General features: G+C 39.8%; 1 protein-coding gene across 1 annotated transcript in view; it reads right to left on the bottom strand.

The window, feature by feature from the left end:
* Positions 1-14,455, bottom strand: part of HOMER2 (homer scaffold protein 2) — a 101,360-nt gene that overhangs the window by 44,933 nt on the left and 41,972 nt on the right. The window contains exon 2 of the mRNA XM_038420734.2: positions 10,280-10,436. Within this exon, the coding sequence (XP_038276662.1) occupies positions 10,280-10,436 (157 nt within the window). The remainder of the gene's footprint in view (positions 1-10,279; positions 10,437-14,455) is intronic.

Raw genomic sequence — 14,455 nt, forward strand, 5'->3', positions numbered from 1 at the left:
ATCCTGTTCTGAGCTCTTCCACATAATTATATTTTTAATTTATGGGTTTCAGAGTAGCAGCCATGTTAGTCTGTATTCACAAAAAGAAAAGGAGGACTCGTGGCACCTTAGAGACTTTAATTTATGTTACTATTTCTTCCCCTTTCCCCACCCCCAAGCTCATGACACCCTTCTTCTATCAGAGGAAGATTAACTGGAACTCCTTTAGAAGCGATTCAGTGCCACTCCTTGATCACGATAGAGTGATCAATGCAACTTATTCTCCACCCCCCAAAGGCTGAACTCGTAATCACATTCTACAAAAAAGACTGTGTTGCAAAAGTCATACTGTTGGGTAGATAATTGATATCTGATAGAGGAAGGAACATGGACAAGTTATTTACAGGCGATGAGAATGTCTCCTGGCCATTTTCCTCAGAAGCATCTGCTCTTGCTACAGTAACATGGAAGGCTCACTGGTCTGATCCAGCCTGGCAATGTCTACATCTGCACAGTTGAAGACATATGCCTTTGTGTATACACAAATACATCTATAGGATTGTGTAAAATAATATCCCTGTGCTCCATGAATGAAAATCATTTCTATTCTACTTGTTTTTCCTCTTTTAAAAAAGAATATGCATCAAATTACATTTGCTGCACAAATTTTAAGGAGTGCATGTTATAATAGTTTATTTATAAATTGCATCTGGCACTGTTGACTTGATTAGAATAGCTGAAACATTAATTCTCAGATTGTTTTAGTGGTTGTGTGGGAATTTCCAAACATTAGACACCTCCAGCAGTAGAGGAGGGGGGAAGGGAGGGGGAGAGAAACTAACAATGTAAATAGCTGTTCCATTGGACAAGCAATCCTTAGAGCTTTAAAAAGCGTCACAGCTTACATCAATTATTCTTTATTACTTTCAGTGGCTGAACTAAAAAAAATGGGTTAAAGCAAAAATGCCCTATTTGAAGGGAGGAAGGCTTATGTAATAAAGCATTTGCTGATTCATCAAGGAAACCTCTGGGAATAAACTGCAAGGTATCTGGCTTTTATTCCTGTTACAAAAGAAGGGCTGGATAGGACCATGTAGAATCCATGCATGATGACAAGTGTTCCCATAGTCAATGAATTCTAGCAAGCAGAAGCGAGGGACTTTAACCACTAGTGCTATATGACACTCATCTTCACCAGTTCACATGCCTGCAAGCTTTGCTTTGAAATCTAACGAAGCCATAAGCCCAAGCAAACCCCACCAAGTCGTGCTGGGTTTCACGACCCCAGCAACAGCCTCTGAGCGGTTTGTGATTTTTCACTTGATGCCACATACCAGCTCACGCTCATCAGAGACCTGGCCAGGATTTTTTTTTTGAAAGATCCACTAACCTCACTGAGCCTGGCCTGAGTTTAGGAGAATGTAACAAAATCAGAAAGCAGATGCGCTTTGCCTGGTTTTAGGTTTCATTATCAGAACATCACACAGTTTGGATAACCACCTGGTGCCAGTGGTCTTGGCACATTCCAGTGCCCAAGGGCAACACTTTAAGCTAGTGCTCAAAATCTATAAGAGGCGATTAGGAATTGTCATTAGTTTTCCCATTATAAAAGTATAGGTGTTTCCATCAATTAAAATGTGATCTCCAGCTTGAGCAAACGATTTTCTTATTAATTGGAAAATGGTGCCATTAAAATGTGTCTGTAGGGCACAATGCTTTGTGACCAACATACTCCACAAACTGGATCTGAAAAGTGGTTTTTGCAGCATCAATCTGCTAGATGTAATTCTGGGTGCTCTTTTCACAAAGTCAGTGAGAAGCAGCTGGGCTGTCCATAGGAACACAGACACAAGCCACACAGGCTCATAATCAAATGTGGAGCTGGTCCAGTTCATTTTTACCACCATGCAGCTGCTGCCAATAATTTGTCACCCATGTCTGACTAGGTTTACAAGTTTGCTTTTGAAGAATTTGTAACCTGCGAGTCAAATGAAGGGATGTGGGATCTTGCACTTGGATTTTAATAATGTGAAAAGAGATTATAGTAGAAATGATCAATCCATTCAAATCACAAAGCTCCACATGATGACATTTTATTCTGAAATAAAGTCTTGCACAGATGTCGGGACTCCTAGTTAATACACACAGTCTCAAAGGACCCATCCGTTTTCTTGAAGCCAAATCAGGACAACAGAGCGCACTTTGTTTCATATCTCAGTTCTAACCAATTTTCTGTTCCCTTCACATCTTGTTTACGCCAAAAATGTTCTTCAAAATTTTCCCTCCATTCCCTACACCAGTTCAGCTCAATCAGCATTTGAAATTCAGGGAGCCCTTGTGTAGACAGGCTGCTGCAATTATTTCAAGCGCCAATTGGTGGTAGCAGCCAAAGACCTGTAATAGTTATGCTCAACTTTAACAGCTAGAGAGCGCTCAAGTTATTTTAGGTTACCATACCATTTAATACTGTTGTACCACAAATACAGATAACCTTAAGTTACTACTAACCCAATGCAGAACTAGAATAATAGATTTTAAGGCCAGAAGGGATCAATACAATCATCTGATCTGACCTCCTGCATAACACAGGCTAAAGATTTTCACCCAGTGACTCCTGTGTCAAGCTTCTGGGTGAAATGTAATGCATCTTTTAGCAAGACATCATATCTTGATGACCTTCCGAGATGGAGAATCAACTTAAGACCTCACGTGATGGAGAATAGGATTACATCCCTTGATAGGTTGTTCCAATGCTTAATTGCCCTCACTGCTGAAAAATCTGTCCCTTATTTCCAGTTTCAATTTGTCCAGCTTCAACTTCTAGCCATTGCCAAGCTTGTTATGCCTTTGTATGCTAGATTAAAGAGCCCCCTACTATCAGAAATCTTCTCCTGTGCAGGTACTCAGACTGTGATCTGGTCACCTCTTAACCTTCTCTTTGTTAAAACCTCTTCTTAAACCTCGCACTGTAAGGCAGATTCTTAATAAGTTGCATCATTCTTGTGACTCTTCTGAGCTCTTTCCAATTTCAATATCCTTTCAAAAGAAGTTTGCACCCCAGAACTACTAGTCAGTGTCTTCCAGTGACTTCACAAAGTGCATATTAGAACCAGTCTTCTGCAGATTCCAATGTAATTAGAAAATAAGGCTAAAAAACAGTGAGGTCCATTTTTGGATGGTGGTAACAGACTCTGCCTCAGATGTAGGACAAATACTCCCCTTCGCTCAATTTGTTCATCATGCAAAATGAAGGAGAACTTCACAACAAAACCAGCAGCTGCCTCTCAAACTGAAGCCCAATCCATTTTCATTATTTACAAAGGAAAAAGACTACAAGAAGCAACTCCAGATAGCTTTTACAAGTAAATTATTTAAACCTCCACTGCTACTAGGAGACAGATCTTTATATTCAAGCATTTTTCTTTAACCTATGCTATGACATCTCAAGCTACAACAGTCTAAGTTACAGCTGTTTCAAAGAACAAAACTGCTTGTTCTGATGAGTCTGAGTAAGGACTGATTACGATAAGAAAAAGTGTGGGCTTCCAGCAGCTTAACCTATCAGTTTCTAAACCCAAACAATATTTACAGTGCATGCATCACTATATACACTAGAAAACCTCAGCTAATATGCATGAATTCAACGGCTGATTCTCCAATATAAAAACAAAATGTTAATAATAATAGACATAGGGATGCATGATACACATTGGAGGACAGAACTGAGTTCTACAATTACACTTTATATAGAGTCTTTAAAGTTCCAACCATGTTGTTTTCACCCCATGCTGTTTTCCTTAGTTAGGAATTCCTTTTGAAAACATATTAGAATCATAAAGCATAAATCTTCAAAGTTCTGTGTCTATAACCATGTCAAAGTTAGCAGTTTTGATATGTCATGGGTAAAGAGAATAAGTTGATCAAATATGTTCAACTTCCTAAACTGCAGCACCCCAACTACTCCAGCCCTGGGAGTTTCTGCTCAAGAGAAATGTGCTGAGGTTTCTCCATTGTGAACAAATCTGCATAGAAGTCTAGAAAAAACAGTCAACCTTCATTTGAACTTAGGTGTCCAGAGGAAAAAGCTATTGACCTTACCACTGAGCCATACTATCTTGATTCACCTTACAGTTAACTTCAAAGAGGTTTATGCAATATAAAGAAGGCCTGAAGTGTTTTCTTCCTGCTGAATTTTTATTTCTGCTTAATTTATGTTAAAAATGGAAGTGGTGTCAAGTCAATTTTTCCTTTTTTTGCTGGCGTTCTTTCTTGGAGGACTCAAACGTGGACTAGAATCTCTCTCCAGCTCAGCTCCTACCCAAAGCGGTGGGAAGGAGTGATGGAGAGAACATTCTCACCTGCCAAATTGTTTATTCAGACATTTGAGTTGTTGGACCAAAAACATAAAAAAGGTTTTAAAAAGTCTGAATCATTTTCTGCTCATTTGATCAGGTTTCACTGGCACAAGTTGTCTGGATGTCACAATCCTACTGGTTTTACCGTCGCTAATGGATCTTCAGGGCAGGGACCATGTCATCCTCCATAATTGCAGAGTGCACTTCACAATAGGAACTTGACCAGCACTCCGGGTGCTACCATAATATAAACAGCCAACAACAAATAAATAATGACAGCAAATAAAATCCAGCTAGAAAAAACCTGAATTTCTAACGTAAAAAAAACAAGGAAACAGAACCCTCTCCATGTGCATGCCCCCTACCCATCTCTTTCTGAATATTTTTCCAGGCCTTCTTTATACATTGTAAAAAAAGGTAAAGCACTACAGTTTTCAGATCACTTTTGAAGACTCCTGAGCTGCTTTCTCCTCCCTCCTCTGCATTTCATGACTATAAAATATCTGCTGGTCATTTAATTGTACAGCTAACAGAACAGGAAATTTAGGTTTGACAAAGGTGAATCTCCAATTACAAGTATATATGTTTTGTTTTTAGTAGATGACATCACCAAAAACATGACAAAATATGCAGTCACTGTACAACATATAATTGCAGTTAATATACATTTCCCTGAGGGTCCATAAGTCAGCAGGACCAAAAGCAGGGGTGGAAAGCCATTTGCCTCCTGGCAATCTGCTCACAATGGAGTTAAATGCTGTGAAATCTATAAAGGGCATGGAAAAGTAGGACTTTATGCATGTCAGTACTGTCATAGTCACAGCAGCAGGAAGTAGCAGGGGAGGAATCCATTAGCAATTCCCACAGATATGTTTAGTCATACTATATATATCCCCAGATAATTAATCTGCTAAATCAGGATATCCCTACATGTTCACTTGGAACATGCTCACAAGAAATAGAAATAATTGCAACCAAATCATGCATTATATTTGCTACAAATCAGACCCCCCAGTTCTCAGATGTAAAGTTAAGTGCTATGGTGAATGTGCAAGCATCTAGCAAAGTATTTTCATAGCATGTGGTCTGAAGTCTTTATTTGGTGCTAAAAAATGTAGCAGTATGGAATTGCTTCTCAGTGTCACGCTAAATATTTCTCTTAAAAAGATTCAATACTGTTCTAATAATGGAAATTAGGCCAAAGAAAAAGGTATATAAGACAAAATAAAATCTAGAGAAAAGCATGTTTCTCTCAGACCCTCCGACAGCACTAACTGCAAATTCTTCAAATCTGAACACACACCTTTTGGCAGAACATCCCAAACAGTTTAAAAAAAAAAAAGTGTCCATGCTTTCACAACCAATTTACTTTAATCCACAAAGAAAAGTATGCGGATGGTTTCCTTGAAAGTGGTAACTCTAGAGTTCAGGTTCCTAAATCCACCCCTTTTCACTGTGTAAATATTCAACAAAGAAATGTATGTTCTGTGCAGACGTGCTGAGCTATTGTATTAACTAGTAATGCAGACTGGTGAAAGGATTAGAAAAACAAACCCTGAAGGAATCCAAGCATCATTCTATCATCTTCAGCAGTAGAAATTTCCTTTTCAACATGTGCTGTTTTTACTAATCTCTCATATGACAGGATATGAAATTTAAGGCCAAGTATTTTGCAGAGAGGCTTATTCATTTTATTGTATTCACTCTGAGGAATATACCCCAAGGACCTGATTCTGCCACCCTTAGTCACACAGAGTTGCACTTTATTCCATGAATAGGCCCATTGGCTTTGATCCGCAGGTCTGCCAGATAACAAAACAGTGTATCCTGGGACTCTTCCTTACTATATATATTATTTTAACAAGGTTATCAGCTTGGCCATTGCCAGTTAATTTTCAAGGTAACTTATGCTTTATGTTGTTTTATATCACATGGAAACAAACTTGGGCTCTGCAAATGAATGGTCACTCTGCAGTTGAAATGAAAGCTTTCCTTAAAGCACTGAAGGTTATCATTTCTGTAGCATATATTTACCAGAGCCAGTCTTGCAACATGCTGGTCTTTTCCTTCTGTGATCTTGCTTCATTGCTCTTCTTTCTGCCCATCTCTCTGATCATGCTCATAGAAATATCTTCTCCAGTGTGTCACAATCACAACACGAGAGGTCAGGTTTCCCTGCTGGACTGGTCTGAAAATATCTATTCCATCCCAAACTATCACTGGATTTTAATTCTCGGGGTTATTTTTTCCCCCCCAAGGACAGAATAGAATTGTTTCTCAAAAGATTAACTGGTGCAGTTGTAACCCACACACCTCCTGGGTGTGGCGTTCTGTCCCATCTAGTGGCACTGAGACCACTTAGAGAGAGAGATTAATGAGTCTGCTCTACAGCCTTAGCTAAGGGCCATATGGCTTTTAACTCGTGCAGTAAAGGCTTATGCATTTAGCTCCAGATGCCTCAGGTTCAATCCCGCCTGCCAACAATCAGGGTCTGTTGATGTTACAAGTGGGGACTGGTCTGGGATTTCAGCTGGGACGTACCTCCTCAGACCAGGGGAAGTATGCAACCTACACACCTCGCTGGTTTGGTGTTCTGTCCCGTCTAGTGGTACCGAGACCACTTAGAGAGAGAGAGATTAATGAGTCTGCTATACAGCCTTAACTCGAGACCATATGGCTTGTAGTTCACGAAGTAGAGGCTCATGCACTAAGCTCCAGAGGCCCCAGGTTCAATCCCACCCACCAATAACCGTGGTCTATCAGCCTTACACAGGGTCAACAGATTGAAATGGGGGTAGGGGGGTAAAGAGACCTAGCCCTTGCTTATTGTCATGACCGCACTGCCCCCATATTTGGAGGGGACTGAAAATAACAGTTTTAATTCTCAGGTTCTCTATGGAAATATGTTAGGTTCCTATTTTTCCAGCCTCAGTTTTCCTTGTTTAACAAATATTTACAACCTGAAGGTTTTTTTTTTTGTTTTTTTTAAATCAATCCAGGAAGTACCATGCATAACTCCAAAGGGCGATGGAGGTTATTGCTCTGTTTAATTCGCAATCTTTCAGGTCTCTGTGTTTCTAAAGGTAGAATAAATATAGATTGATTTTAATGAGGAGTCTGGCCTATGCTTTCCCCCGCACACTGCACAGTAACCAACCACTTTTATTAGCTCATGTTTTTTCCCCACTTTAAGTCACACTCTGACTTTTGCCTAAATCACTAGGGGTTTTCGTATGGCGGAGCCAATAATCACCTCATTAAAACTGGAACATTCCAAGCCCCATTTGTCAATATTACTTCCTTTAGTGTTCTGTATCTTCCTGTTTAGACGGACTCTGGTAAATGACTCCTCCAGGAATTATGATTAAATTACTTTCTTGAAAAAGTTACAAAGTCCCTTTGTTATTATGTAACTAAAAGACATGTTGCTCTGTTCCTTTCCTTGGTAATGTTATCTTGGAAAAGATTCTTATGTTCACACTTGATATAAATACTAACAGCCTATCCAGAAAAGGGAATAAGAAAAGGAGTACTTGTGGCACCTTAGAGACTAACAAATTTATCTGAGCATAAGGGGAATGTGTCAGCTGTTTTTTCTGTGAGAGGTTACATCAAAGACACTACCCTGGTCTCTGGTGGCTAAGGTTTGTGTGTGTGTGTCTTCGGATCACTGATCCGCCATGTAGTTTAACTCATCTATGCCATCCTTATAGTTGATATATTATCTCTAGTAACCATTCTGCTGGGAAGACAAATGCTAGTCAGACAGCCAGAGATGCCTACTATTCACATTTCTTTCTCCAACCTGTTTTACTTCATGGTTTCTTAACTGCATATGTTCTCTATAAACGTACAATGCATTTCCACACAGAGAAAACTGCATAGCCCTCTACAGACACATCAAGTGCTCCCTAAACACTCAGTAATTATTAGGGGGAAAAAAACATGATTTTCCTAACAAACCATTCTTTCAAGGAGCAAGACCTGTCAGACTAGTGGCACATCAGAAGGGTAACAAATATTCATTAAGTTAGCATTATGCAGCCAGTCCCTGACTTTATGAAGGACAACAACAGTAAAGGGGTTAGAGTGACCCTACATTCTTTTCCATATTTGCAATTCAACATGTAGCTCCAGAGGAACAATGAAAGCTTTAAAAAAAGTAAAATGCAGCTTACACAACCAAACCACCACCAATGTGGAATGAATTGCACTGCACTCTAGAGAGTTTTCATAACATTTTATTGCTGCTACATAATGTCAGCATGATGTGGTAAAACCATAGCAAATGCGCTGAAGTGGGATTTCAATGCAATTTTTATGCAAGTGTCTCAGCATGTCCTGCACTGACTTGTCTACGCAAAGCAGTGGCCTATAAGGAGGGAGGTTTTGCAGTTAAGGCATAAGATGGAGAGTCATGAAATCTAAGTTGTTTCCCCATAGACTTCCTCACTCAACTAGTTTAATCTAGCCATACTTCAGTTTGCCCATCTTTAAAATGGGGATAACAGCACTTACTCACAGGCTAAGTTATGAAGCTAAATTAACTGATATTAGTAAATGTGCTGAGATTCTGGATGGAAAAAAGGTGCTATAAAAGTGAAGCATACTGGCTGAATCTGGCAGCACAATACCAGAGCTTCCTTTTCCAGCCTATATTCCCGAACAGGGTGATGCCCAGCATGGAAGGACTCCACAGAAGGGGTAATGAACTCTAAAGAAGCCAGCGTAAACACTATGTTGCTTCTCAGCTAGAACAGGCATACTATTCTGGAAAGAGGAAGGACAATCCAGAGGTTGGTGAACAATTCATTCTCTGCTGAACATATCTCAGGAGATTTTTAATTTCAAATGACTCAGATTGATTTGGTGCATGTGCACCCTAATGCTGACAGGTTTTTTGCTCTCTTTTTTAGTGTCTTTTGGTATAATATACCAAGGCTCCTCTCAAAGCACACTGAGCACGACAAAGAAGCACACAAGTCCAAAACAGAACTGTAATTTGTAATCTATTTTAGAGAGAGAGAAATAATTTAAATAAAATAGTCACTGAAGTTGGTCTACTGAAGACTAATGAACTCTGCCTTGCTAACATTAACCACTGAATTAAGTGGTAAACTGAAGCTGTTCCAGTTTAGACCTTAACAAAGGAAACATGCAAGGGGTAAATTCTGCCCTCAAATGCACATCTGGGGCTCCCACTGAATCAATGTAGACATTCTTCCAAGGACAGAATTTGGCCTTAACTAGTCATTATCAAAAATAATAAAAACTAATTAAAGGAGGGGGGCGGAAGAGACGGGTTGCAGCATTGTGGAGTTTCTTCAGTTTTTCACTGTGCTAGGAGGAATGTTGCATGGGGTTGCGAATTACAATAGCAGATTATGTCTTGCAGACTGAAAAAAGTGACCAGCAGTGTGACAGTCTACCAAGGTGCAGGCTGGAGGGCATAATTACTCACTGAAGACATATTATTTTATCCCAAGGAGTGGGCAATCCTTTCTCTTCAAACCTAATAGCTCCAGTCCGAGCATGCACCTCTCCCATTGTACCCTTTAAAAATATGTTTTTGCCACAAAAATCCAGATGTACCTTTAATGGACAATATTTTAAGACACAATCAGCCAAATACTTGCCAAAAGTTGACACTAGCAACTATTGGCCTGCCAAGATGTCAGTAGTATTAAGCTATTCTAAATTGATATAGTCTTGCCTCCACAAGCCACTTGTTATTACACACACACACACACACACACACACACACAAAACTTACTTCTGCACTCGAAGCTTTCACAGTACAAAGAGTGGATTACATACAAATTAAGTATTTATTCAACTATCTCTGTAGGCTGGACCATCTATATCTATTACCAGTTAATGTTGAGCAGCATCACGCGATGCTCTCCAATCAATAAACATGCCAGATGTATCCTTCAACCTCCTACCTTGGCTCCATCCACACTGATAATCCGATAGCTGTTTCTTGTGCTGTCATAGAAGTAGGAAACAGTTACAGCCTGCTTGCTTGAAGGAACCCAGTTCTTCTTGGTGCTGGGGTCAATTTGGAAGACATGTGCTCTGGTGGTGAAGATGGGCTGTTCTCTGGAATAGGGAGGGACAGGAGAAATGGATGCATGAGTTTGTGGAAGATGAAATGTTGCAGAAGTCTGCTCTTGATCAACCATGTTGAAAACAGCAGGCCTAAACCTCACAGTTCAAATGAGATAACCCTGGAATTCGAAATGGAAAAACAGTGCACTAAAATTACTATCTGAATCAGCACTCTGGCATTCTATACCTATTCTTAGCCTTACCATGTGACATTTAGCTCCCTGAACTCACTGACCTTCTTCCCTTCTTGGGCCACCAGTACAAATGCATTTTTAGTTCCCATGTTGCTATAACTGGACACTGTTAAAACATTAGCACCTTCTTCCTCAAATTAGCACATCATTTCAATTAAATTACATTGACACATATCTTTGCCAAATCCACCTGCTTTTTCTAAAACCACACGGCTTTCCTTCCTCATACCACTCAGCCATATGAATCATTACTTAAAGACAGAACTCACTGCAGATTCTCCTTACAATTTTATCAAGCCAAATGCCCAGTATCACTATTTACATACTAAAATCTCAGTCCTTCCGTTCGTTCTATTCTATGGATGTGCATGAAAATTTAATCAGCTGCAAAGTAGCTGACTACGATGAAAAAAAATGTATTACATTTTAGTTCAACAAGCTGTATTTATGGGTGAAGTATTTGGGGTCCCACCCCACAGCTTCATTTCCTAACTATAGCACTGTCAATTCACAGACAATTTTACCCAACATGAGAATTCCACACAAAGTACAGGTTCGTTTGTTTTTAAAGATGACAGTATAAACAACATGAGAACAGAGAAGAAGCAGGGTTAGAAGAACAATACATGTGATAAACATGAAGTTATTTGGATTGAAGACTACAGTTAGGATTTATTAAGGCAGTAATGTCAGTAAATATTCTATTTCCACTTCAAATTGTACCTTCCATCCAAGTTAAATTTTAAACTGTAAAGAAAACTCTACTATATTTATATAATCTTTTATTCCCTGAGTCTGAGGGCTAACCGATTATATAAAATAGTGAACATTGCATGACATTACTACTCAATATATCACATTTAGAATATTATATAATTAAGACATTATCTTGACATAATTATGATAGGATGCAGAAATGTCAGTTTATTCCAATACAACCCACCATATCAGCCTCAAAGAAATAGGAGGTTTACAACACACAAACTGAAGAGGCTGCTAGAAGGTGTTTTGCACAAGGCTAATTAATGTCTAGGTAGAACACCAGTAGGAATCTCTGATATTTGTTTTATAAATATTTTTATTTACCCACCTCAAAACCATCAATCTGTGCACGTATCTGGCCTCCATGTTTTCCATTATGTTCAATCCTTTGCTCCTCCCAGCTGATTGTTACACCCACTTGTTGTGTTATCTTAGGCTATGGCTATACCTGGAGCTGGAAGAGTAATTTCCAGCTTGAGGAGACAAACCCACCACACTAAAAATAGAAATGTAGCTGCCACGGTGAGAGAGGTAGGAAGGTCTAACAGCCCTGAGTACACAGCTAGCATCTCAGACAGAATCCTACTCCAGGCAGCTAGCCCCTCCCACTGCTGCAGCCAGCCTTCTATTTTTAACGCCCTAGCTCAATCAGAGCTAGTGAGAGTATGCGTCCTCGAGTTGGAAATTACACCTCCAACTCAAAGTGCAGACATACCTCTAGGTCGTAAGATCTTCAGGGCAGGGACTGTGTTCTGCTCTGTTTGCGTAACATCTAGGACGAACCGGCCCTGATCCCGATTGAGGTCTCTAGGTGCTAGATAATTCATGATCATACAAATCAAACTGAATTTACTGACATTGGGCATATCTGATACTCTAATTGTAGAATTAACTTGGCAAAGGTGGTTTGCTGGTGAAAAACCTAATGAGGCCTAAAAATGAAAAAAAAAAAAAAAAAAAAAAAAAAACCATGCAGGTGCAGTAGTAATTTTTTTTCTTGTAAGACATCTGCACGGTTTTAAATTTTTCAGGAGCTATTGAGTATGCTTCTGGATGGCTGGCTGTGCCAAATTCAATAAATTCAATACTCATGTGGAAGACACTTCAAATACAATGGGACTTTCTCACTATGTTGGTGAAGAAATATAAATTATTCCAATTATTCCTTATCAGTAGCTCTGTGAGACTGATGTTATATGCAGTCCTAGGTATGTGAATTTGGCTCTCATTTCAAATGCTAATATTTGTGCAGCACTTAGCTAGGAAAAAAGGGGCATTTCTCCACACTCCACACAGACTACTTCAACCATAAAATACTCAAGTTAAGAGGCCTAAAGCCCACTCACATCTCAAGTTTTTATTAAGCAAATACAAGTGAGTCTATTCTCTACCATGCCAATAATTACCTTCAGATTAAAACATATCAGAATGCCACCTGAGTAAGCTGCTAGGGTTTATCCATAACGGGGAAGTCAGAGAAATTTCCCCTTTAAAGTACTTGCTCTTGGGCTCTTACAAAAAAATACTAAATAGCTCCGCAGCCAGGGAATAGATATCTCCCCCCCACCCCCCCATTCACTTGCTCTGCATTTTTTGTGGCATAACATAACATAGTCATCCTGAGTCTGGAGACTGACAGTTCCAGTAACTTTGCTGTGGCTTGTAGCTTTTCCAGTCTTGCCTACTGCTATTCAGAACCCTCTGGGGAGCAGTCAAATTAGCAAGACTCAATCTTCTTTTGCAGCTTGGGAAGTCTTGTTTACTGAAAAGGTAAATCCCCAAAACAGAGGCCGATACCCCCATCACCTCCCGTCTTGAGGTAGCCGGGAATCTTTGGGTGGGAGGCAAAGCCTAGAGAGAAAGCTCCTTCTCCAGCACCTAGGATGTTCTGTGTGTGTGGTGGTGGCGGCAGTGACAGACTGAGTTTGGGAGGGGGCATTCCAATTTACTCAAAACATTACACCAGCTGGCATCTACAAAAATAAATGGAGCTGGCAAATAATATTCAGGGGCAGCAACCTGGTAGGAATCCAGTCACTGGGGTGATGGGTAAGGTTGTGCCTTTTCAAGTGGTATTGACTTCTGAGCAGTGAGACCCTCACTGCAGTTTTGTCCTCTGGATATCAAGATGCCTGGTGCTCCATGGAAGAGGGTGTGTATGCAACATTAAGTCAGGGTTGATGGCGTGTAAAAGGGTGGATGTTTGGGTGGAGGGAGGAAGAGATTGACTGGCCAATTTAGAAAACAGAATTAGGGGAAATATTCTGGAGAAAGACCTGGAAAATACAGAAATAAAGGGGATAGGTACATAAGAATGGCCATACTGGCTCAGAACAATAGTCTATCTAGTCTAATATCCTGTCCCCAACAGCAGTCAATACAAGAGCTCCAGGGAGACCATACAGAACAGGGTAATTCTGGAGTGATCCACCACTATCTTCCACTTCCAACTTCTTGCAGAGGTTAAGAGTTGTATTGGGCAAGGGGCTTCACACTGACCGTCTTAAGCTAATAACCACTGATGGACTGGTCCTCCGTGAACTTAACTAGTTCTTTTTTTAACCCAATTTTACTTTTGGCCTTCACACTGTCCCACAGCAATGAGTTCCACAGGTTGACTGTGTGTTGCATGAAAAAGTAGTTCCTCTTTTTTGTATTAAACCTTCTGCCTATTAATTTTATTAGGTGACCCCTAGTTTTAATTTTATAGATAAAGCACACAATGAAGGAAAAGAAAAAAAGAGGAGATAGATAAGTGCAAGAACTGACAAAGAAAAGAGGAAACAGACACTGAAAACAATGCATCTTCCCCAATGAATGTTTTAATTTCTAATTGGCACCATCAAGTAAAAGCCACATTCACAACCAGCCAGTCAAATTTGGAGTACACCAGGAGGGCCAATTTCTGCTCTTACTTAAACCCATGACACTGCTTCAAAAGGTGTAAGAGAATAATTCAGTCCCATTATAAATTAACACCCCCCCACAGATTTTCCATTAATATTTAATGTGTATTAGTCACATTTCAAGTGCAAATGCCCTGCAACTGATATA

This window comes from Dermochelys coriacea, chromosome 10 (assembly GCF_009764565.3).
Source record: "Dermochelys coriacea isolate rDerCor1 chromosome 10, rDerCor1.pri.v4, whole genome shotgun sequence".
Taxonomy (NCBI): domain Eukaryota; kingdom Metazoa; phylum Chordata; order Testudines; family Dermochelyidae; genus Dermochelys; species Dermochelys coriacea.